The sequence below is a fragment of the Bos grunniens genome, chromosome 7 (genome assembly GCF_055505025.1).
Source record: "Bos grunniens cultivar Pamir isolate PY7600 chromosome 7, Bosgru_T2T1.0, whole genome shotgun sequence".
NCBI classification, from domain to species: Eukaryota; Metazoa; Chordata; class Mammalia; order Artiodactyla; family Bovidae; genus Bos; species Bos grunniens.
The window spans coordinates 7,354,184-7,381,063 of NC_141171.1; the positions used below are offsets into that span (position 1 = coordinate 7,354,184).

The following is a 26,880-nucleotide window of genomic DNA, read 5'->3' on the forward strand; positions in this document are numbered from 1 at the left end:
TGGCAATATACTGTTTTAATTGAAATATCTATTGAAAACGCATTCTCACATGTAACTGGAAAATAAGGACCTGATGGACTACAAAAAAGATCTTTGGAACCCCCAGGATCCTTATGTCATTTTGAGAACCTGTCTAATAAAGTATCTAGAAATTAATGAAAAACATACAATACACCCAAAACAAAAAGTTTTAACCACTAATAAAAGTGTAGGAGATGATAAGAATATTTGAAAACAGTCAATACTCTCAGATGAGTTGAACTAATTTTGTGATGATGTCAATTCTACCCAAATTATATTATCAGTGCCATTGCACTTAAAATTCCAGTGAACTGACTGTGAATTTGATAAAAACTAACCTAAAATTCCCTTTGTAAAAAAAGTGGACTTCCCTGGTGGTCCAGTGGTTAAGTATCTGCCTGTCAATACAGAGGACGCTGATTCAATCCCTGGTCCGGGAAGATCCCACATGCCGCAGGGCAACTGAGCCTGTGTGCCTCAACTGCTGAAGCCTGAGTGCTCTAGAGCCCGTGCTCGGGGACAAGAGGAGCCACAGGAACGGGAGGCCCACGTGCCGCAACTGCAGAGTAGCCCCAGCTCACCGCAGCGGGAGAAAGCCTGTGCACACAGAGGAAGACCCAGTGTAGGCAAAAAAAAGTAAAAAACCATACTAATCTTATAAAAATGGAGTAAAGAGAAGACATATGCCCTCTTATGTCATGAGACGCCCTGTAGATTCAAAATCATTTTTTAAAGTGTAAACCTTGAACAGACATAGATACTGATTAGATTGATTGAATATCTCAGAAGATATCCCTTTATTATTCACATCCTGATAGATGATAAAGGTGGCAGCACAAATCAAAGGGAAAAGATAGATTGTTTTCTAGTTTGTGGCACAAAAACTCTTCATGTTATGAAGCAAAGTAAATTTGAATTTCTGCCCAAGACTACATGTGAAGGTAAATCCATAAGATATAAATATAAAACATAAACTATAAGGTTATTAGAAGTGAAAGAAAAGAATATAGTTGAGTTTCTAAATGATAAACATTAAGGTGATTTTTAAAAGTGATATGAAAATACCAACATTAAGAAGTATTAAAGGATACCCTAGATAAAGTTATTAGACTTTATTTATTAGAATTCCACCAGAAATTCCCTGGTGGCTCAGCAGGAAAGAATCTGCCTGCCAAAGCAGAAGACCCTGGTTCAATCCCTGGGTTGGGAAAATCCCCTGCAGAAGGAAATGGCAACCTGCTCCAGTATTCCTGTCTGGGAAATCCCATGGACAGAGGAACTTGGTGGGCTACCGTCCATGGGGTTGCAAAGAGCCAGAGATGACTTAGCAACTAAACAACAAAACAACAAAACTGACAAGAAAAGACTATTTAGAAGAATGAAAATGTAGGAATACAGAGATGGGGGAAAGATACGGGCAGAGAAACCACAGAGGAAGTTACCCACACAAATGAAAAAGCTCAGTAAAAAGGGAAAGGGAAGGAGGAAGAGAGAGAGAGAAGAAAGAAGATAGCAATGGAATTTTCCAATATGCCTATTCAATTTTCAAAAGTAGAAAATGCCATGTTGATTGGACTTTGATTGGACTTTGATTGGACTATAGGGAGAAAGAATTTTTTCAACCATGCTGGTGAGAATGTAGAATGATGACAATTCAGAATGTACATATTCTGTATGCTAGCAAATTTAGTCCTAAGCATACCTTCTCATACCTTCTTATAGGCAAGCATATAAAGATGTTCCTCGTAGCATTGCTTTAGTGTGGGCACTGGACAAGTCTGCTTATCCATAACTGGGGTAAGAACATGTAAGATGGGGTGGATGAAAGCATTGAAACCCCAGCAGACGTTAGAGGTACATATAGCAATGTCGATGAATTTTTAAAATAATATTGAGTGAATAAGCAAAAAAAAAAAAAAGAAAACAACCCATGATGAACCCTCTACCATAATTCCATTTGGGCATATTAAAAATATAGTGCATGAAACAATTCATGAAGCTGGAACAGTGGATACATGTCATTACACATTTGTCAAAACCCATAGAACATACCACACAAAGAATGAAACTTAATGTAAACTTGAACTTTGGTTAATTATAATGTATTATACTGGTTCATAAATTGTAAAAAAATGTACCACACAATTGCAAGATGTAGAAATGGAGAAAAATCTGTGCTTGGAGAGGAGGCAAATGGGAACCTGCTATATGATCTGATCATCTTTTCTATAAACTTAAAATTCCTCTAATAAAATAAAGCCCATTAATTTAAAAATTGATTTAAAGAGATATGCATATAGAAAGCAATACAAAAGTGCAAAAATACACACATATACACAAATCGAAGAGTATGTATGAAATATTTTTAAATGATTGGCAAAACAAAAAGGAAATGGGGTGAAAGGGAATATATAATACAGGAAAGATCTTATGCAAACAAATGCTATTCAAATGCTGAAAACTAAAGTATCATTGACTTAAAGCTCTGCACCTAAATTCCATCCAAACATTTTAAATATATATTTTTATGAATAATTTGAGCTATGTTGCTACCCAGAGATCCTGAACTCCTTGGTTCTGGGACAGGGACCCCCAGCTTCCCCCTCATTATTGCAGCTGCTAGTCGTCGTATTAGAATATTGTCTGTAAGTATTCCCTACAGTAGGGATCAGCCTAGAATTTGGAGGACACAGAATCTCTAGGATATTAAGGAACTTAGCTGGAGTGAGGATACTCTATGGAGTGAGGAAGATGTATTTATGACAAAAAAAAAAAAAAACACAACAGTCTTCTGACCACCTAAGCACCCCACCCAGAAACTAAGACATGGGTGTCACCTGCCTTCTGTGCTTTATCCCTTAATTCACTCAGCATTCTCCTTTCTAACTGAACAGTTCTGGGTTTCTCCCACTCCTCTCCATCCTTATGGTTCCATCTTCTCTCTCCTGGACCACAGCAGGCTCCTCCTACATCCCCTCCTCTGCTCTCACTCCACTCTGGCTTCCAGAAAGAATTTTCTGAAACATACACAAGGTATGCAGTCATCAGACCCAGGGTTCGAATCTCAGCTCCCACTGTGTGTCTTTGAGAAGAAACTTGACATCTCTGAGCCTCCTTGCCCCAAATGAAAATGATGGGTACCCAGAGAACAGCCTTCAGTGGGTATGCGATAATTCGCATAAAGGGCTCAGGTTACCTAATAGATGTAGTTATTGACTTTGAGACTGTGCGCCTTCTTCTGAGTTGGCTTATTGTCATTCTGCACCAGATAGCACCCATTGGCCCCATTCTAAATTCACAGTCTCTGAACCCAGTGGAAAACTTGTGTGTGTTAGTTGCTCAGTCGTGTCTGACTCTTTGCAACCCCATGGACTGAAGTCCGCCAGGCTCCTCTGTCCATGGACTTCTCTAGGCAAGAATATTGGAGTAGGTTGCCATTTCCTTCCCCAGGGGATCTTCCCAACCCAGGGACTGAACCCTGGTCTCCTGCACTGCAGGCAGATTCTTTACCATCTAAGTCACCAGGGAAGTCCACCTGTGGAGTACTCAGTATCTGCATTAACCATACAATGCAATTCCACCCAAGAGACTGATTCAACCTCCGTTTTCTCCTCCAGCCCCCGCAACATGGTTATAGTCGACCTTCCTACCTCCTGCTTGGTGAAACAGCTATGATTCTTGAGGCTGGGCTCTCCCAATTCCTCTGACAGGTGAACAGAATTCTGTTTCCTCTCTGGTCTTACAGAGAATGGCTTACATATCACACACATCACAGGAATGCACCTAGCTCACACCTGTCTCCCTCAGAGCCTCTCCCTCAGGTTCGCAGGGGCCAGCCCAGGACACAACAACAGAGACAAGATATGTCTACAGTGACATTTCTCAACCTCAGCACTGGTGATATTTGGGAGCAGATCATGCTTTGGCTGTCCTTTTCATTGCACAATATTTAGCAGCATCCCTGGCCTCACCCACCAGATACCAGCAGCATTCCCTCCCCACTGTAAGTTATGACAATCAAAACTGCTCCAGATATATCCAAATATCCACAATGAGAGAGAATGGCCCTGGGCTAAGAACTACTGACCTAAAAGCTACAAAGGGCACCCAGGCTAAATGAAAATCAGGGACCCAGAGTGGACAAACTGAGAAGACCACCAGAAACATTCCAAAACTAAGATCCTCTTGTATTATCCATCTCTCCAGCACTGACCTCATCTTCAGGCTGAACAGCGCTACCCACAATTGAATTATCCTTCCCTCCTACCCTTTCCCTGCTGGTCCTCCTCTGCTGGAGTTGCCTCTTCCAAGAAACACCCAGCAAGGAAGGGTAGAAGAAGTTCTGCTTGTTGCTGTCAGCGGCATCCACAGGCAGGTGTGGGGTCAGACCTAAGGGTTCCTGCACCTGATACAGTGTGCTTTATCCCTGCTGAAGGCTGCCAAGCAGGCTGTCCCCAAGAGCCTCGCATGAAACCAGTCTGAATGGGCAGTCCTCGGGGTCTGAGGGGCTGGGAGGGACCTCAGGAGGCCTTCTGGGATCTGCCATCTATCTCCTCCTTCAACTATCCACACACAACAGACTCCTTGCTGTCTCTCTCTGCCCAGGGAGGTTGCATCCCCTCCTGAGGGCTGAGGAGCTCCCAGTATTGAGGGATGCAGGGCTGGGTACATATGCTCTCAATCTCTTGGCATCAAGGTAGGGTAAGAGCAAAGTCAGGAGCTGGAGGAGCCAAGAGTGAGAGTCCAGGGCTGTGCCCTTGGATAAGGGCAGTTGGAACATATCCCAAAATAAGGATGGTTTGGACCTGAATCGTGGAGAGTGATTTCTCTGAGGTAGTGCATGTGCTCAATTTCTTCTAGCCAAACTAGAAAGCCTCCCCTCTCTTCTGCATCAAGGTGTCCCCTACCCCTGTTCTTTGGTGATCCAGGCCAGAAAATCTAACAATCACACATGCCTCCAGGAGGTGCAGTGGTAAACAATCCACCTGCTCATGCAGGAGGTACAGAAGACATGAGTTCAATCACTGGGTCAGGCAGATCCCTTGAAGAAGGAAATGGCAACCCACTCCAGTATTTTTGTCTGGGAAATCTCATGGATAGAGGAGCCTGGAGGGCTACAGTCCATGGGGTTGCAAAGAGTCAGACACGACTGGAGCAACTGAGTGCATGCACACACACACACACACACACAAATACACACACACACACACTGTAATAAAATATAAATATGTGATCTTTGCTCCTTGTCCGTGATTCTTAACACTTAGTCCTGACACAATTTGTGTCTCAGGAGTGATAAGAGTATCTTTATTATGCTGATGAGATGACCAGTAGCAGGGGGCCCCTAAGTAGCTTCAGGAAGGGGGATGCTTTCAGAAAAGACCAAGGTATGATTAAAGTATTGGAACTTGCCACCGTACTCCCTAGACCTTCAGGGCTGGAGATTGAGTTAATCACCAATGGCCAATGATCTAACTAATCATAACTCTGGGATGAAAACTCCATTAAAAATTCCTTAAACAACAGAATGGGAGAGCTTCCAGTCTGGTGAACACCTGGAGGTGCTGGTAGAGTGGTGCATCCAGAGAGGGCTTGAAAGTTCCTCACTTCTCCCATAAAGAAAGAAAGTGAAGTTGCTCAGTCATTTCGGACTCTTGAAACCCTGCCAGGCTCCTCCATCCATGGGATTTTCCAGGCAAGAATACTGGAGTGGGTTGTCCACTTCCTTCTCCAGGGGATCTTCCCAACCTGGGGATTGAACCCTGGTATCCTGAATTGGAGGCAGACTCTTTACTGTCTGAGCCACCAGGGAATCTCTCCCACTTGGCTGTTCCTGGGTTTATTGTGTGTATGTATATGTGTGCACGCACACTCAGTCACATCCGATTATTTGACCTCTCTGTGTTGTCTTTGATCACATAAAAGCTTCCACATTGAACCATAAGAAACTGGGTGCAGAGACCACTCTGTTCTTGGTCATTACTGGTCATTTTCATATAAAACAAGCACTGGATAAACTTTTGTTGATTTTGTGTGTGTGTGCTCAGTCATGTCTGACTCTTTGCAACCCCATTGACTGTAGCCCACCAGGTTCCTCTGTCCATGGAATTTCCTAGGCAAGAATACTAGAGTGGGTTGCCATTTCCTGCCCCCGGGGAGGTTCTCAACCCAGGGACTGAACGTGCTTCTCTTGCATCTCTTGTATTGGGAGGTGGACTCTTTACCACTGTGCCACCTGGGAATTCCTTGTTGACTATAGGGATGACTAAATAAGGGTAAATGCTGTGAGGACATAGAGAGATAAGATAATCAAAGTGAGTTCATAGAAGAGGCATGATTTAACCTGGAGCACTTTGAAGGACAAAGAAGAGTTTCATAAGCAAAGTTGTGATGGCATTCAAGGCAAAGGGAGCAGTCGGAGGAAAGGTGTGCTGAGCACAGATGGGGAGGGAGGAACTTGGCTTGAAGGATCTCTTAGAATAATTTCTGTGAGGCCCAAAATGAGGCCAGTAAGAGGCTTGACAGGTAGTAGATTAAGGCGGAGTTCAATACAGACTGAGGCAGTCCTGCCATCACTCTCACGTGAGTTCCATGGATGCCCAGAACACCCTGGATCTAGATATTTGGGGAAACACCACATGGTTCACCTGTGTACGTTGGTGGCAAGTTTCCTCAGCTCAGCAGAAGTCCAGAGAGAAGCTGAGGGAGAGCCAGTCATTCTGTCAGCAAAAAATTGCTGGGTTCCATGAACTCACTCTTTACTGATGCCTCTGGGACACAAAGGCCAGAGAAGAAAGAGACCTAGATTTCAGGCTCAGAGATGGAGTGGACAGGGACCAGGGGAGGGCCTCTGTTTCTCCTCACAGATCCACCTGTCCAAATGGCCATTCTGCAGGAAGCATGGTAGGGACCATGATGGAGCATCTTGATGCAGTCTTTAGATTCTTGGATGCTGTTTGTCCCCAATGTTCACACTTCTGTGGAAAGACAAAGGTATCCTGATGCAGAAACATTCATTTCTTGGCTCCAGGATTGTGTGTGTTTGTGTGAAGTTGCTCAGTCGTGTCCGACTCTTTGCGACCCCGTGGACTGTAGCCTGCCAGGCTCCTCTGTCCATGGGATTCTCCAGGCAAGAATACTGGGGTGGGTTGCCATTTCCTTCTCCAGGGGATCTTCCCAACCCAGGGATCGAACCTGGCTCTCCTGCATTGCAGGCAGACGCTCTATTCTCTGAGCCAAGTTGGGGGGGAGGGGAGGCAAAACTGGAATCCAATCTCTTCAACACCTAGGGTTCCAAAGGGAATTCTCCAATCACATCTCAGGAAAGTTAACCTCACTAGATTCACAGAATGAAAGAGGAAGCATTCAGGTTTAGTTCCCATAGTAAGTCTGTGCCACCCTGACCATTGCCAGGGCACCACCTCTGTATCCCCAGTCCATGGTTAGCTCTCTCTCTATGAGGGAGAGTCTCCTTAATTGTCTGCAACAGCCTGTGATTAGATTCTGGAACCAGCGTCGTGAAGTTGAACAAGTAACTTGTTTTTCTCTGAGCTTCAGTTTTCCGTTTGATGGGAGACTGGTTTCGGAGGACAGAAGGTCAAGCCCCTGTAGAATATATACATAGTAGTGATGGGTCTGTCAAGTCCAACACACACTTTGGAGAGGAGTGGTAACCTAAGACAGCCTCCTGCAGGAGCTGAGTGGTCTGGCTGTAGACGCACACACCTGCATTTCAACCCAGATTCGGCTGTGTGATCTTGGCACCTTATCAAATTTACCTAGCCTCAGTTTCCTCGGGTGGAGCATAGAGGTGAAAACACAACTACACCTCATAATTGTTGTGAGTATTCAATGAACTAATGTGCAAACAGGGCCTGACACAGGAAGCAGTCGTGGAAGGGGTTCTAAGAGTATGATCATAGAACACTGAATGCAAGGCTAAGAATTTTGGTATATTTCATAGAGACATGTTTCTGGCCTTCAACATATATATTAAGGACCGGGCTCTGTAATCAATACAAGGACCACAGAGATGGATTGGGTCTCATTCCTTTTCTGAAGGTACTCCAGTTTATCAGAGAAGCACAGGCATGAGAATATAACTACAAGAAGAGGTATATATATGTGATGCTGGAAATTTTGTAACTGTGTCAAGCATACCAAGATTCCTTTTATAGGCTACAGACATTCCCAGAAGGAAAGAAGAGAGAAAAAAGGGTCAAAAAAGTATCTGATGAAATTATGGTGGAAAACTTCCCAAAGCCGAAGAAAGAAGCGGAATCCCACACATAGAAAGCACAGAGAATCCCAAACAAGATGAATGCAAAGAGAAACACATTAAGACATGCCATAATGAAAATGGCAAATGTTAATGATACAGAGAGAATTCTAAAGGCAGCAAGAGAAAAACAAAGAGTCGCATAAAATAGCTATAATCAACAAGACTGATAACAAGTGTTGACAAGGATGTGGAGAAATTGAACCCTGCTACATTGCTGGTGGAAACTTAAGATGGTTCAGCCACTTTGGAAGTTTCTAAAAAATTTAGAAGTTTCTAAAAAAACCAATACAATATTGTAAAGTTAAAAATAAATAAATAAATAAAGTTTCTAAATACAGTGTTATAATTTGACCCAGAAACTCAATTCCTTCATACATACAACACAAAAATGAAACCATATATTCAAGAAAAAACTTGTATGCAAATGTTTATAGCAGCACTGCTAAAATACTAAAGGGTAGAAACACTGAAATGTTGATCAAATGATGAATAGATGGATAGGTGAAATGTAGTCTATTTGTAGAGTGGAATACTATTTAGCAATATAAAGGGATCAAGTTCTGATACATTCTACAATATTGAAGAACCTTATGCAGGTCAGGAAGCAACAGCTAGAACTGGATGGGACAACAGACTGGTTTCAAATAGGAAAAGGCGTATGTCAAGGCTGTATATTGTCACCCCACTTATTTAACTTATAGGCAGAGTCCATCATGAGAAATTCTGGGCTGGATGAAGCACAAGCTGGAATGAAGATTGCCAGGAGAAATATCAATAACCTCAGATATGCAGATGACACTACCCTTATGGAAGAAAGTAAAGAAGAACTAAAGAGCCTCTTGATGGGTGAAAGAGGAGAGTGAAAAAGTTGGCTTAAAGCTCAACTTTCAGAAAATTAAGATCATGGCATACAGTTCCATCACTGCATGGCAAATAGATGGGGAAACAGTGGCTGACTTTATTTTTGGGGGGCTCCAAAATCACTGCAGATGGTGACTGTAGCCATGAAATTAAAACATGCTTACTCCTTGGAAGGAAAGTTATGACCAACCTAGACAGCATGTTAAAAAACAGAGACATTACTTGTCAACAAAGGTCCGTCTAGTCAAGGCTATGGTTTTTCCAGTAGTCATGTATGAATGTGAGAGTTAGACTATAAAGAAAGCTGAGCACTGAAGAATTGATGTTTTTGAACTGTGGTATTGGAAAAGACTCTTGAGAGTCCCTTGGAATGCAAGAAGATCCAACCAGTCCATCCTAAAGGAGTTGAGTCCTGAGTGTTCATTGGTAGGACTGATGTTGAAGCTGAAACTCTAATACTTTGGCCACCTGATGTGAAGAGCTGACTCATTTGAAAAGACCCTGATGCTGGGAAAGACTGAAGGCAGGAGGAGAAGAAGATGACAGAGGATGAGATGGTTGGATGGCATCACCGACATGAGTTTGGGTAAACTCCGGGAGTTGGTGATGGACAGGGAGACCTGGCATACTGCAGTCCATGGGGTCACAAAGAGTTGGACACAACTGAGTGACGGAACTGAACTGAATGAACTGAACATGTGTGCTAAGTGAAAGAATCCACTCAAAAAGATCACATAATATATCAATAACCTCAGATATGCAGATAACACCACCCTTATGGCAGAAAGTGAAGAGGAACTAAAAACCTTGTTGATGACAGTGAAAGAGGAGAGTGAAAAAGTTGGCTTAAAGCTCAACTTTCAGAAAACTAAGATCATGGCATCCGGTCCCATCACTTCATGGGAAATAGATGGGGAAACAGTGGAAACAGTGTCAGACTTTATTTTTTGGGGCTACAAAATCACTGCAGATGGTCACTGCAGCCATGAAATTAAAGGACGTTTACTCCTTGGAAGGAAAGTTATGACCAACCTAGATAGCATATTCAAAAGCAAAGACATTACTTTGCCAACAAAGGTCCGTCTAGTCAAGGCTATGGTTTTTCCAGTAGTCATGTATGCATGTGAGAGTTGGTCTGTGAAGAAAGCTGAGCACTGAAGAATTGATACTTTTGAACTGTGGTGTTGGAGAAGACTCTTGAGAGTCCCTTGGACTGCAAGGAGATCCAACCAGTCCATTCTAAAGGAGATCTGTCCTGGGTGTTCATTGGAAGGAATGATGCTAAAGCTGAAACTCCAATACTTTGGCCACCTCATGTGAAGAGTTGACTCATTGGAAAAGACCCTGATGCTGGGAGGGATTAGGGGCAGGAGAAGAAGGCGATGACAGAGGATGAGATGGCATCACCGACTCGATGGACCTGAGTTTGAGTGAACTCCGGGAGTTGGTGATGGACAGGGAGGCCTGGTGTGCTGCAATTCATGGGGTCACGAAGAGCTGGACATGACTGAGCGACTGAACTGAACTGAACTGAATGTATGATTCCATTTATGCAAAATACCCAGAATAGGCAAAGTGGGAGAGAAAAAAATAAGTGATTTCCTGTTCAGTCACTAAGTCATGTCCAACTCTTTGCTATCCCATGGACTGCAACATGCCAAACTGCCCTGTCCTTTACTATCTCTCAGAGTTTTCTCAAACTCTTGTCCATGGGATTCCCTGGTGGCTCAGTCAGTAAAAATCCACCTTCAATGTGAGAGACTTGGGTTCAATCCCTTGGTTGGGAAGACCCCCTGGAGGAGGGTATGGCAACACACTCTAGTATTACTGCCTGGAGAATGCGCATGGACAGAGGAGCCTGGTGGGATACAGTCCATGGAGTCACAAAGAGTTGGACATGACTGAGTGACTAAACACCTGTCCACTGAGTCAGTGATGCCATCAACCATCTCATCCTCTGTCACCCCCTTCTCCTCCTGCCTCAACCTTTCCCAGCATCAAGGTCTTTTCAAGTGAGTCAGTTCTTCACATCAGGTGACCAAAGTATTGGAGCTTCAGCTTCAGCATCTGTCCTTCCAATGAATATTTAGAGTTGATTTCCTTTAGAATTGACTGGTTTTATCTCCCAGAGTTAGGGGCAAGTGCATTGGGAGGAAAAAGGAAGTTACTGATGAAAACTCACAGTGTATGGGTTTCTTGAGTGACAAAAATATTTTTAATTGATTGTGGTGACTACTGTTTATGCATATAATGAAGAGCAACTGAACTGTGTACATGGTTGAATTATACAGTACATAAATTATATCTCAATAAAACTATTTGATTAAAAATAAAACTAATATCAGACACACAGACCAAGGGAGGAAAAATAAGTTAATATTTTTTGAGCACTTACTATGTGATGAGTGCTGTCATTCACACACACACACACACACACACACACACACACACACACACACACACACACCAATCATACAAGGTAGTCATTATTAACCTCAACCTACTGCTGGTCATCCTGCCATATCCTGACCACCTCCACCCTGGCCACTCAGATGCTGGAGGGGTAGAGTTTGCTGAGGAAGGTCTTCTTTATGGCGATCTTCAGCTCCTTGTTCCTGAGACTAAAGATGATCGGGCTGAGGAAGGGAGTGAGGACCGTGTAGGTGATGGCCATCAGAGTATTGCCTTCCTCAGAGTAGAGACCCTTGGGCTTGAGGTAGATGACAGAGGCGAAGCTATAGTGCACAACGACCACAGTCAGATGAGACGCACATGTGGAGAAGGCTTTGTGCCGGCCCTCGGTGGAAGGGATCCTCAAGATGGTGGACACGATGAAGGTGTAAGAGAGCAGGATGAGGAGAAAGCAACCCAGCAGAGCCGTGATACACACAACACCAACCCCCAGGGCTACTCCCGGTACATTATTTCCACAGGCTAACTGCAGTAGTGGAGGCACGTGACATAAGAAATGGTGAACCTCACTGAGACCACAGAAGGGGAGGTGGAAAATGGCAGATGTCACCAGCAGTCCAATGAATAAGCCTCCAACCCAGGACCAGGCCACCAGGCAGGCGCAGCCTCGGGGGCTCATGAGCACGTTGTAGCGCAGTGGGTGGCAGATGGCCACGTAGCGGTCGTAGCCCATGACTGTGAGCAGGAAGGAGTGGGTGAAGCCGGGCGTGAAGGAGAAGAACATCTGGCTGGCACAGGCCGTGAAGGAGATGGAGCGGTCGGTGGAGAGCAGGTCGGCCAGCATGCGCGGGATGATGGCGAAGGTGTAGAGGACCTCAGAGATGGAGAGGGCGCACAGCAAGAGGTACATGGGGGTGTGGAGGCTGCGCTCGCTCCAGATGGTGGCCATGATGAGCAGGTTCCCCAGCAGCGTGAACAGGTACATCAGCAGGAACAGAAGGAAGAAGACGGGCAGGAGATGCTGAGGGAAGGTGGAGAAGCCGATGAGGATGAATTCAGACACGGAGGTGTAGTTTAGCCCCAACATGGCAGCATACCTGCTTGAGGAGAGAGTGAAGACCCAGTGGGAAGGAATTTAGAGGCTCTAATGAGCCCTACCTGGGAGGACTTCCTGGAGAGGTTCCTTCACCTCTCCAAGCCATGGTTAATCCATCTGCAAAATGGTGTTCATAATAATGGGTTGAGGTTTAAATAAGATCATGCATCTTAAGTGCTGTAGCACATATACTGACACATAGGAAGAAGTCAATAAAACATAATATGGATAATAACAATTATTGTGACTACTATTATTACTATTGTCAACTCCATGCAGGACCCCTCACCCCCCCCCACCCCACCCCTGCTCCCCCAACCAGTCTTTTCTTAAGCTTTTCTGTCTCTGAGCTTGCTGGTCACTATGTACTTCTCCCCATCTCCATGAGACCAACTCCCTCCTAAACTTTAAGATCAATCTATTCCTTAATTGCTACCTTCAGTTAGAAGTCAACTCTGCTACCACATGGAAGGACTTAGGTTCTATTTTTATTTCTCAGCACCACTCTTTGCAGCTCACCTGGAAATGAAGTAATATTCCTTATTCCACAGGGCTACTTTTTTGCTTCGATGAGGTGATGCACCTTAAACTCTTAGCTACTACTTTTGTTGCATTAGTTCCTCACAAGGATGTGATACTGACTGGAATCACCATAAAGTCCTGTTCTCTGACCCCAACTGGACCCTCTATCTCTGGTCACTTCCCAGTGCTAGTCTCTGAAGCTCCTCACCTCTCTTCAACTCTTATGCCACTCTCCTATCAACAACCTGCTTGTTGTTGAAGTAAAAATGATGCTTCATGGAGAAGCCAAGATGCTCAGTGGTAGGTTCTCTCATCTCCCTCCCTGAGTGGCAGCAGATTCATATCTGTTCCAGCTCCTTGTGAGGTCAGCTCTCCTTCCAGGAACCTGCTCCACCAGCAATCCTTTTCTCTCTCCCTCTGGTTCTCTCTCGCTCTCATTTGTCACAAAAGAACTTGATGCAAAATACAACAATTTTTAGCTGGGCATACACACTGAGGAAACCAGAATTGAAAGAGACACGTGTACCCCAATGTTCATTGCAGCACTGTTTATAATAGCCAGGACATGGAAGCAACCTAGATGTCCATCAGCAGACAAATGGATAAGAAAGCTGTGGTACATATACACAATGGAGTATTACTCAGCCATTAAAAAGAATACATTTGAATCCATTCTAATGAGATGGATGAAACTGGAGCCTATTATACAGGGTGAAGTAAACCAGAAAGAAAAACACCAATACAGTATACTAATGCATATATATGGAATTTAGAAAGATGGTAATGATAACCCTGTATGTGAGACAGCAAAAGAGACACAGATGTATAGAAGAGGCTTTTGGACTCTGTGGGAGAGGGCAAGGGTGGGATGATATGGGAGAACGGCATTGAAACATGTGAATTATCACATGTGAAATGAATCGCCAGTCCAGGTTCAATGCATGATACAGGGTGCTCCGGGCTGGTGCACTGGGATGACCCAGAGGGATGGGATGGGGAAGGAGGTGGGAGGGGGGTTCAGGATGGGGAACACATGTACACCTATGGTGGGTTCATGTCAGTGTATGGCAAAACCAATACAATATTGTAAAGTAAAAAAAAAAAAAACAGATTCAGAATGAGTAATGAAAATATGGTATACCATTTGACATACAAAAAAACAAACTACTGATACATGCTACAACATGGATGAACCTCAAACCTATACTAAGTGGAGGTAGCCTGCCACAAAGGACCATCTATTGTATGACTCCATTTATTTGCAATACCTTGGATAGGTAACCCTGTCAAATTAGGAAGCAGATTAGTAATGGGAATAGGCTGGAATGGAGAATGACTGTTAATGGGTTCAAGATTTCCTTTAAGGATGGTGAAATGTCTTGGACCTAAATGGAAGTGATAATTCCACAATATTGTGAATGTCCTAAATGCCACTGAACTGTGCTGTTTAAAATGGCGAGGCTGTGAATAAGTTGGAATACTTGTGAACCGTTGATGGGATTGTAAACAGCTCTGGAAAACCATCTGGATATTCCTCAAAATATTAAAAATAGAACTACCATATCATATAGTAATCCTACTTCTGGATATGTCTGTAAAAGCATTGAGAGTAGGATCTCAGGAAGATATTTGCACATCCCTGTTCATAGCAGCATTTGTCAAAATAACCATGAGCTGGAAGCAACCCAAATACCTATCACTGGATGAATAGTAAACAAAATGCAGTCTACCCATATAACATCATGTCATTCAACTTTGAAAGGAAGTTAATCCCGTGTCATGCTGCAACATAAATGAACCTCAGGAACATTATGCTAAGTAGGATCAGTCAGTCCTCCCCAAAGCAAAGATCTTTCATAATTCCACTTCTTGAAGTATCTAAAATAGTCAAATTCACAGAAATGGAAAGTACAATGAATTTGGCCAAGGGCTGGGGGGAAGGGGAGATGGACAGTTACTGGTTAATGGGTATAGAGTTTCCCTTTTGCACAATGAATAGAGTTTTGGAGGTCTATATACAGCATTATAAATAGGCTTAACATTACCAAAAAAAGTTGTGTTTGACTCTTTGTGACCCATAGACTGTAGCCCTCCAGGCTCCTCTATCCATAGATTTCTCCAGGCAAGAATACGGGAGCAGATTGCCAGGCTCTCCTCCGGGGGATCCTCCCAGGACTGAGCCCTGGTCTCCTGTATTGCAGGCAGGTTCTTTACCATCTGAACCACCAGGGAAGCCCAACACTACCAAACTGCTTATCTAAAAATGGTTCAGATAATAAATTTTATATTATATGCTTTACACACACAAAAGAGTAGTGCTGACCCATGCTACAACATGGAGGAAACTTGAAAACGGTATGCTATATGAAAAAAGGCAGATACAAAAGAATGCCTGATCCTATTAACATGAAATGCCTAAAATAAGCAAATCTATAGAGACAAAGAGCAGATTACTGGTTTCTAGGGGCTAAGGGCAATGAAGGAGTCTGGCTGCTAATGAGAGCAAGGTTTCCTTTTGGGATGATGAAAATATTTTGCAACTAGATACAGATAATAGCTGCACATTGTGAATGTACTAAATGCCACTGAAATGTACACTTTAAGATGATTAATTCTATAGTATGTGAATTTTGCTTCAATTTTTTTAAAAGCAAAATGATCCCCTCATTCAGCCCTCTTAAACCTCTGCACTGTCTTTCCCCTGGTTCACAGCCCAGCCGGTCCCCAGAAATGGAGAAGGAGGCTCTCAGAGTGCCCAGGGCCCACCCTGAGCCAAGGGAGGAAGAATGCACCTTCTCTGGTTCAGCCTCCCTGCTCCTGCTGTGCACAGCCTCTGACCTTGACCCAAGCAGAAGGGGAGGCACTTCAGGACAGTTCTTCTGAGGGGTGGGCACCTTCCTGTCCCTACAGACTGGGACCCAGGTACCCCTTGTTTCTCTCACACACACCTACACATGGGTGTCCCCACATCTCCACATCCCTGCATCCCACCACTGTCTCCCCCACCACATACAGTATTTTATGTTCTTACTTCCACCAGATACGCACGTGGCAGTCCACTGCACTCAGACCTGTGCACTCAAACAGATGCAGAGACCCCACCCTCGAGGCTGGATGCACGCCTGCCGAGTCCTGGCCTCCAGCACACCTGGATGTGCACCCAGACCTATACACTGTCACAGCACGATACTGCAGAAACTCGAGGAAGATGACCGATGCCTGTGCTGCTGTCTGGCAACTTTCACTCTGTGGTCTGCCTGACAACTACATTGTGCACACAAATGTGCATGAGTGTGTGTGCCCACTGGAGCCTGGGTGCAGGATTCAGGAGTAAGGAGCTTTTGCTCAGGCACTGCTTGCCCTGAACTTTGTTCCATTGGGTTCCTGATCTGCATTCCACACCCAACACTCCTATTATCCATGGCCAGTCCCCCTATCTCATGCTTGCATCACCTTCTCCAGGAAAACATCCAGGACTCACACTCCCCGCTCCTGGCAGCCACCAGGAGCACTCTACAGAGGTAGCAGAGAAGGCCCTGGCCCCCTCACTCACACAGGGAGCTCAGAAGGGAGTGGGTGAGGTGGGAGGCTTCTCCCTCACTTTATCCCTTTCTTCTCCAGAGGCACATTTCAAAAGCATCCCAGGGGAGCCTGGTGTAGGATGCAGGGGGGGCTCCCTCAGGGCCCAGAGTCAGGTGGGATGGGGCCTTTGGGGGACTTCTGGGCACACCAGGCACCCCTGGGATCAACCCACAGAGGTATATGCAGCCTGCAAACCTTCCCTGACAGCCCTCTGTGCTCTGCTGGGAGCTGGGCTATTTTGTAGCACCAAAGGGAATATTAGGTTGGGAGATAGAGGTGACAAGACAGCCCCTAACTAGACCAAGGAACGAATAGAGAAGAAGTAGATGCCCCTCCCCTAATCTCTCAACCCCAGGGGCTCCTTCCCTTCCTGGAAGGGTCCACTGTGGGCCTTGGAGCTCAAAAGGCTATGACCATCCACACCCCATAAAGATACCCCTGGGCCATCCCAGAAGACATCACAAGGTTCCCAGACCAGACCTGTCCCCACTTTGGTCAGGAAGCCCTGGCTCCCAGCTACAGGAAGTGTCCTAGTAGACGCTGATGCTCTGACCTCTGTGGGAAGGAGAGGGGCTAGGTCAGACATGGAATCTCTAAAGCATGAACCTGGTCTGGACCCAAGCCCTTGAAACTGAAGGACTGGAGAGGGAAGGAGTGTCAGGCCCTGACATCCACAAACAACTGGGCTTCCAGGTTGTTGGGCTAAAATGCAGCTCAGTGTCTGCTCTCTTTCCATTTTCCACACTTTCATCTCCAAGACCCCAGCCTGGTTGGTACGAGCACATAGAACCTGGAGGATAGGTATTGGTGTAACCCTGTAACTAATAACCCTGTATTAGTGTCCTAGGGCTGATAAAGCAATTTACCACACAATGGGTGGACTTAAAGCAGCAGAAATTTATTCTCTCGTGGTACTGGAAGGCCAAAGTCAAAAATCAAGATTTGGTACAGAGCCCATATTTGATCTCCCTGAGTCATACAGCAAATTCCCATTGATTATCTGTTTTATATACGGGAGGGGGTGGAAGGTGGGAGGGAGGTAAAGGAGGGAGGGGACACATGTATACCTATGGCTGACTCATGTTGATGTATGGCAGAGGCCAACACAATATTGTGAAGCAATTTTCCTTCAATTAAAGATAAGTAACTTTTGGGGGAAAAAAGCATAAAGAATGACAAAAAGAAGAATTGGTTCTTCTGGAATCTCTGAAGGAGAATCTGTTCTATGCCTCGCTCCTGGTGGGCTGCTGGTAACCCTTGACTGCATTGATGCAATCTCTGGCTACTTCTTCAGATGGATTTCTCCTTGTATGGCTGTATATCTTTTCATGTTTTTTTTTTTTCTAATTTTATTTTATTTTTAAACTTTACATAATTGTATTAGTTTTGCCAAATATCAAAATGAATCCGCCACAGGTATACATGTGTTCCCCATCCCGAACCCTCCTCCCTCCTCCCTCCCCATACCATCCCTCTGGGCCGTCCCAGTGCACCAGCCCCAAGCATCCAGCATCGTGCATCGAACCTGGACTGGCAACTCGTTTCCTACATGATATTTTACATGTTTCAATGCCACTCTCCCAAATCTTCCCACCCTCTCCCTCTCCCACAGAGTCCATAAGACTGTTCTATACATCAGTGTCTCTTTTGCTGTCTCGTACACCGGGTTATTGTAGGAGAGAAGTCATTAGTGTCCACCCAAATGCAAGGATGATTTCATTTTGAGACCCTTAACTAATTACAACTGAAAAGACCCTATTTCTGAAAGAAGTCTAATTCTGAGGCTCCAAGTGGACATGGACTTCTGAAGGACACTATTTTAACTCACTATAGCATCCTTCTTGTTATAATTTTCTGCTTCAGCTGTTACCTCTACATCCACTTCTTACACAACAGAAGAGAGATCCTGCTAAACAGGCTGATTACTTCCTTCTCCTGCTTAAAGCCAGCCATGGCTCCCTAGTGCCCAGATGCTTCACTGTGTCCTACAGGGCCCTGTGCAATCTGGTTCTTGTTAGCATCTCCAGTTTCCAATCTCAGCTCCCATCCCCTCCTCCAATGCAACACTGTGAAATGGAATATCTCCTGTCATATCAATAAATGAGGATATAACAGCCATCAGCAATTTTGGGCCTCCAAATGTGAAGAGGGATCCCAAAAGGGAACACAACACGTGTTATCCAGCAGATGCTGGAGGATGGGGTAGGGGGATTCAAGAAATCAAAAAGACAGGATGCTGGTCCCAAATAGCTGAGATGCACAATAATCCCAGACTCTTGCATCTTCACATACGTAGAAGAGTGCTAAATTCTTTAACTTGATATCTGGTTTTCCTTACTTAACAACAATCTTTGACGTTCCAACTGCCTGCCCTCTTTGCTGCAAACTTGCATGTAGCCTGACTCCCTCTCCTGCCTCTTCAGAGCAGTTTCTCGGGGCTACTGAGATGCTTTATTCTGGGCTTGGATTCCTAACTATTGTCACTGAATAAAACACTCTGTTTTTGGGTTGTGACTGATTTTTAAGTCGACCACTCCCATTTTTATATCTCCAGCCTAAAATAAGACAGGAACATTTTCTGACTCCCATCTTCCCCTGGAGTACTGTAGCAAAGTTGTCATCATCGCCTGGTTATGAGTCAGGGTCTCCCACTAGACTGAATTCCCAAGGGCAAGAGTGGTGCCTTACTGATTTCCATGCTATGTTCCCAGCACATAGTGAACAGTCAATAAATATTGAAGAAAATAGTGAATAGAGGAACTTTCATGGTGCCCTTGAGACTTTATCATGCAGGCAGAGGAGTGAGGAGGTGGCATCTGAACTGAACTTTGAAGGATGGACAAGAGTCATTGGGTACATGGTGTCAGAGAGGGAATCCAAGGCAGAGGAACCAGCTTGAGCAAAGGCATGGAGAAGAGTCCAGAGTAGGGTTAGGATAGGTTGGGAATTCAAACTGGGGTTGAATTATGAAGGGTCTTGATAGCACCTCAGAACCACCCCTCTATCCCTCAGAGTGTGAGTGGGCTGGAAGAAGAGGCCAGGAAGAGGGGCTGGGGCAGCCAGATGGCACAGGCAGATGACAGCCTGGACTGAGGGTCTAGCCAAGACTGTCTACTGAGTTCCATCCTCTTGGGACAGCAGAAGACCCAGAATTTAAGGAATTTCTTGGCACAGTCCACTTCTAGAAAGTGAGAGGGACAGAATGAAGGGACAATATAGGTGATTAAATAGTTAACCCCACTAGGATAGTAAGGGCTTCCTTGGTGGCTCAGATGGTAAAGCATCTGCCTGCAATGTGGGAGACCCGGGTTCAATCTGTGGGTTGGGAAGGTCCCCTGGAGAAGGAAATGGCAACCCACTCCAGTATTCTTGCCTGGAAAACCCCATGGATAGAGGAGCCTGGAGGGCTACAGTCCATGGAGTCACAAAGAATACACAACTGAGTGACTAACACAGCAAAGGGGATTATAAGTAGAAAAATATGGGAAACTTCTGTAAGTTAGTGATTATTCAAGAAAGCAGGCTTGTTTAGCAACAGAAGCATGGTACATGCCCCCAAACAATAAAACAATGGTGGCATGAAACCCACAGTGAGCTCAATAAGTTAATGACCCCCAAAACAGGCTCTGTGCACTCAAAAAAACATCATTTATGGGAAGGTGACCTTTTCAAAATGAAAATCCCTCATTGTACTGAGGCCAGAAAATATTTTTCCAAAGTGCGATGACATTCCTGGTCTGACCATGTAGGGAGGGATAAGTAAACTTCCCTGCCCTATGTAGGGTGGGAACTGATGATGGAAACATGACGTCAACTCAAGAAAGACAAAGAAAGTCTTCTCTGCACCCCCCCCCCAACTTTTCCTTTGATTATAAAGCTGTAGCCCACTAAGTTCTCAGGGCACACAGCATGTCTTGCCTGCCCATTTGTAAGTCTCACAAGTGTCCTATTCTAATATATCATGTCTTATATCACTTTGCTCTTGCTGAATTCTTCTCTGCACTGACATGTAAAGAACTGTGGTACCAGAGTTCTTCGGAGCCCCCCTGAAATGATACCAATCAAGTTCAAAAGAACATCAGAGGGACAAGTGTTCAGCCAAGAAATGGAGTCAAGACATAGGCAAAAGATCTAAATGGCTGTTTCCGCATGGCCAGAGGTCAGGAAATGTGACTGGAGTCATAGAATGCAGTCAGTAATAAGCCTAGAAACAGAATACAGGAAACCAAGGTCACAATTAAGCTGTATCTTAGTGTCTTCACTGGAGGCAGTGCTGTGACCAGGACACAGGTCTTAGACTCTCTGGGTCTCATGCTCTCTATTGTAAAATGGGGCTGAATTATACAATGCATGTAAGGAGACTGGCACAGGGTAGGTGAGTGGTGGGGGCAAAATCCCCTCCATCTACCTCCATTTCAAGTTTGTGTGTATGTGTGCATGTGAACTGTGGATGCTGTTCTTTCATTTGCGTCACAAATATTTGTTGAGCAATGACGATGTTCCTTAACAGTGTGTGGCCACTAGAGAAACAATGACAAGAAGCCAAATTCCCTTTGAACCACGGCCTTGTAGCTTTGCTCAGATTTTCTCCCAGGCAGGACCCATGCATCTCTTGATCTCTCCACTGGGTTTGTCCCAGGGTATGACCAGTAAACATCGATAGTGACCCAAGTTGTTTCATTCCCCAAACGTTTCTCATCCCCTGCTTTGTGCTAGTCAGGGCAACCCATGAGAATGTGGATCAGATTCAAGAAGAATGTTCTCCGTCCACTTTCCTCCACTGTACCAAGCCCTTGAGTTAATGGGTGTGCTGGTAGTTTCCCATATGTATTCAACCTGATCCCTAATATATAAATCTGACAGATACCCTTTCATGTTTATGCTACCGTGTTCAAGCTCTGTTTGCTCATGACTCAATGAATCTGAGCGACAAGGGGTGGAGGCAAGGAATACGACTGTATTCAGAAACCCACCAAAAGCTGGTTCTTTAAAAGGATAAATAAAATTGACAAACCATTAGCCAGACTCATCAAGAAACAAAGGGAGAAAAATCAAATCAATCAAATTAGAAACAAAAATGGAGAGATCACAACAGACAACACAGAAATACAAAGGATCATAAGAGACTACTATCAACAATTATATACCAATAAAATGGACAACATGGAAGAAATGGACAAATTCTTAGAAAAGTACAACTTTCCCAAACTCGACCAGGAAGAAATAGAAAATTTTAACAGACCCATCACAAGCACGGAAATTGAAACTCTAATCAAAAATCTTCCAGCAAACGAAAACCCAGGTCCAGACGGCTTCACAGCTGAATTCTACCAAAAATTTAGAGAAGAGCTAACACCGATCCTGCTCAAACTCTTCCAGAAAATTGCAGAGGAAGGTAAACTTCCAAACTCATTCTATGAGGCCACCATCACCCAGGTACCAAAACCTGACAAAGATGCCACAAAAAAAGAAAACTACAGGCCAATATCACTGATGAACATAGATGCAAAAATCCTTAACAAAATTCTAGCAATCAGAATCCAACAACACATTAAAAAGATCATACACCATGACCAAGTGGGCTTTATCCCAGGGATGCAAGGATTCTTCAATATCCAAAAATCTATCAATGTAATACACCACATTAACAAATTGAAAAATAAAAACCATATGATTATCTCAATAGATGCAGAGAAAGCCTTTGACAAAGTTCAACATCCATTTATGATAAAAACTCTCCAGAAAGCAGGAATAGAAGGAACATACCTCAACATAATAAAAGCTATATATGACAAACCGACAGCAAACATTATCCTCAATGGTGAAAAATTGAAAGCATTTCCTCTAAAGACAGGAACAAGACAAGGGTGCCCACTTTCACCATTACTATTCAACATAGTTTTGGAAGTTTTGGCCACAGCAATCAGAGCAGAAAAAGAAATAAAAGGAATCCAAATTGGAAAAGAAGAAGTAAAACTCTCACTGTTTGCAGATGACATGATCTTCTACATAGAAAACCCTAAAGACTCCACCAGAAAATTACTAGAACTAATCAATGACTATAGTAAAATTGCAGGATATAAAATCAACACATAGAAATCCCTTGCATTCCTATACACTAATAATGAGAAAACAGAAAGAGAAATTAAGGAAACAATTCCATTCACCATTGCAACGGAAAGAATAAAATACTTAGGAATATATCTACCTAAAGAAACTAAAGACCTATACATAGAAAACTATAAAACACTAGTGAAAGAAATCAAAGAGGACACTAATAGATGGAGAAATATACCATGTTCATGGATTGGAAGAATCAATATAGTGAAAATGAGTATACTACCCAAAGCAATTTATAGATTCAATGCAATCCCTATCAAGCTACCAACAGTATTCTTCACAGAGCTAGAACAAATAATTTCACAATTTGTATGGAAATACAAAAAACCTCGAATAGCCAAAGCGATCTTGAGAAAGAAGAATGGAACTGGAGGAATCAACCCACCTGACTTCAGGCTCTACTACAAAGCCACGGTTATCAAGACAGTATGGTATTGGCACAAAGACAGAAATATAGATCAGTGGAACAAAATAGAAAGCCCAGAGATAAATCCACGCACATATGGACACCTTATCTTTGACAAAGGAGGCAAGAATATACAATGGATTAAGGACAATCTCTTTAACAAGTGTTGCTGGGAAATCTGGTCAACCACTTGTAAAAGAATGAAACTAGAACACTTTCTAACACCATACACAAAAATAAACTCAAAATGGATTAAAGATCTAAATGTAAGACTAGAAACTATAAAACTCTTAGAGGAGAACATAGGCAAAACACTCTCTGACATACATCATAGCAGGATCCTCTATGACCCACTTCTGAGAATATTGGAAATAAAAGCAAAAATAAACAAATGGGACCTAATTAACCTTAAAAGCTTCTGCACATCAAAGGAAACTATTAGCAAGGTGAAAAGGCAGCCTTCAGAATGGGATAAAATAATAGCAAATGAAGCAACGGACAAACAACTAATCTCAAAAATATACAAGCAACTCCTACAGCTCAACTCCAGAAAAATAAATGACCCAATCAAAAAATGGGCCAAAGAACTAAATAGACATTTCTCCAAAGAAGATATACAGATGGCTAACAAACACATGAAAAGATGCTCAACATCACTCATTATCAGAGAAATGCAAATCAAAACCACTATGAGGTACCATCTCACACCAGTCAGAATGGCTGCAATCCAAAAGTCTTTATTACAAATAATAAATGCTGGAGAGGGTGTGGAGAAAAGGGAACCCTCTTACACTGTTGGTGGGAATGCAAACTAGTACAGCCACTCTGGAGAACAGTGTGGAGATTCCTTAAAAAACTGGAAATAGAACTGCCTTATGATCCAGCAATCCCACTGCTGGGCATACACACTGAGGAAACTGGAAGGAAAAGAGACACGTGTACCCCAGTGTTCATCGCAGCACTGTTTATAATAGCCAGGACATGGAAGCAACCTAGATGTCCATCAGCAGACGAATGGATAAGAAAGCTGTGGTACATATACACAATGGAGTATTACTCAGCCATTAAAAAGGATACATTTGAGTCAGTTCTAATGAGGTGGATGAAACTGGAACCTATTATACAGAGTGAAGTAAGCCAGAAAGAAAAACACCAATACAGTATACTAATGCATATATATGGAATTTAGAAAGATGGTAACAATAACCCTGTGTACGAGACAGCAAAAGAGACACTGATGTATAGAACAGTCTTATGGACTCTGTGGGAGAGGGAGAGGGAGAGGGTGGGAAGATTTGAGAGAATGGCATTGAGACATGTAAAATATCATGTATGAAATGAGTTGCCAGTCCAGGTTCGATGCACGATACTGGATGCTGGGGGCTAGTGTACTGGGATGACCCAGAGGGAGGGTATGGGGAGGGAGGAGGGAGGAGGGTTCAGGATGGGGAACACATGTATACCTGTGGTGGATTCATTTTGATATTTGGCAAAACTAATACAATTTGTAAAATTTAAAAATAAAATTAAATTAAAAAAAAAACAACAGAACAGAAGCAATATTTTAACAAATTCAAAAAAAAAAAAAAAAAAAAGGAAACCCAGCAGAGGAAGAAGATAGCAAACCAGTGTCTCAGAATATCCATCTTATGGGGTCTGGATGTCAAATTCTTTTACAGAAAAAAGATGGGGGAAAGTGAGGAAATTAAGTAAAAATGCCACTAGTCTTGTAAATATCTCCTAGAATGGCAAGCTTCAGGGAGGGGATTTGTTAATTTATTTCTTCCTGCCATCCACCAGAGGACAGGGTTCTGAAAAAAGGCACTGTAACTTAACAGTCAGGCAGAGAGGCAGGATTCTCTGAAGCAGGTCATTTTGTGTGATTATAATAATACAAGCAACCAAAAGCAAGTCAAAGAAACATTTCCAACCGGGAGTCAGTATTGGCCCTTCCCTGCAACATTTATAACAACTTGGTTCTCAGTGGATTTTTTTGGGGGGGGATCTTTTTATCTTGAGATTCACATCTCCATTGTATTCATGTTGCAGTATCTAAATGACTTAGGCACTTGCCTGTCTCCATCCCTCATCCAGAGTCTCTTAGAAATGGAATCTGAGTCCCACTGACTTTTTATGTCTAGCACATGCTAGGTATACCATAAATATTTACAGGATAAAATTCCCACCAAGGATCGGGCCATTAAATGGAGTTGAACTCTTCTTCAATTTCTAGGTGATTGGCTTGCTCAGGAGGTGTCCTCTTTTCTGAGGCTGTGCAGTGGTAAATAGAAGAAGAATACTTGATTCTTCTTCTTGAATACCTGAATCAAATACTTGATCTGCTCTTTTACAACTAGGAGAAGTCAGAGCCAACCACCCTTGCAGAATAGTTTGATAAGCATGACCAGCCTCAGTACCTAAAGACTGTGCATGAGATAACTCTTATCTCCAGCTCAGAGGAAGCCCGGCTCCAGCACCCATGTATTCAATAGATGTGTATGGAGCATCTGAGCCCATCTCTGGGGAGACCACAGTGACCAGGACAGGGATACCTGCTCTCATGGACCTTACAAGGGAGAGAAGAAGTAGATGGTGAGTAACTTACAAAAGAAGTTACAAGTAGGAGGAAGAGAAAGCAGAGTGCCATGAAAGCTCAATAACTGAATTCATAGAGAATGTTGCAGACTAGGGGGAGACCTCATGGAGAAGGTAGCATTTCAATAAGACTTTCTGGTCAAAAGGGAGAGGAAAAGGGGCACTAGACAAAAGGAACAGCATGTGCAAAGGACCTAAGGTGGGAAGACAATTGCCTGTTTGAGGAACCGAGGAAGGCCAATATGACAGGGCACTTGGGCAGCAAGGAGAGGCTGTGGCTCATGGTGACTACTGGCAGGGGTCTGAATAATAGTGTTGCAGGGAAAAGCCAGTTCTGACTCCATGTTGGAAATGTTTCTTTGACTTGATTTTTGGTGCTTTTGTTATTATAATTATACACAATGGCCTGCCTCAAAAAGCCTTGTCCCTCTGCCTTAAACTAAAAGTTCTTTTGTTCAGAGCCCTGTCCACCTGTGGATGGAAGAAATTAACACATCCCCTTGCCTGAAACTTTCTGTTCTAGGAGATATTTGCAAGATTAATGGTCTTTTTACTTTGTTTCCTCACCTCCCCACATCTCTGATCCATAAAACAATCTGACATCCAGACTCCATAAGATGGTTATTTTGAGACATTGGTCTGCCACCTTCTGAGTCTGCTATTTTCCAAACAAAGCTGTATTCCTTGTCTCAACACCTCGGCTCTGATTCACTGGCCTGTCGTGCGACAAGCAGGGTGAGCTTGGATTCAGTAACAATAGGACCTTACTCCATAGCCCCACAGCCACAAGATGACACTCACTGGCACAGGGACACTAGCTATGACACATACACAAGAGGAGGCAGGTTTCTGTGATGCCAGCCACGCCTGAAAATGAGTTTCAGAGAAGCTAGAGGATAGCCATTTACACTTCAGAAGGATTTTGTAGCTCACAGATTCCATAGAGTTGTAATGAGAGAGCTGTTTGCTTGTTTAGAAACAAGC

At 43.6% G+C, this 26,880-nt stretch overlaps 1 protein-coding gene across 1 annotated transcript; it reads right to left on the reverse strand.

Moving 5' to 3' along the window:
• Window positions 1-11,711: 11,711 nt before the first annotated feature.
• LOC147368205 (olfactory receptor 10H2-like) lies at window positions 11,712-12,662 on the reverse strand. The gene has a single exon (XM_086413424.1). It carries the CDS (start codon window positions 12,660-12,662, stop codon window positions 11,712-11,714), a length of 951 nt encoding a protein of 316 aa, XP_086269550.1.
• Window positions 12,663-26,880: the final 14,218 nt, after the last annotated feature.

Bases quoted from the DNA above. Each gene is read 5' to 3' on its own strand.
- LOC147368205 (XM_086413424.1), bottom strand. From the start codon at position 12,662: ATGTTGGGGCTAAACTACACCTCCGTGTCTGAATTCATCCTCATCGGC.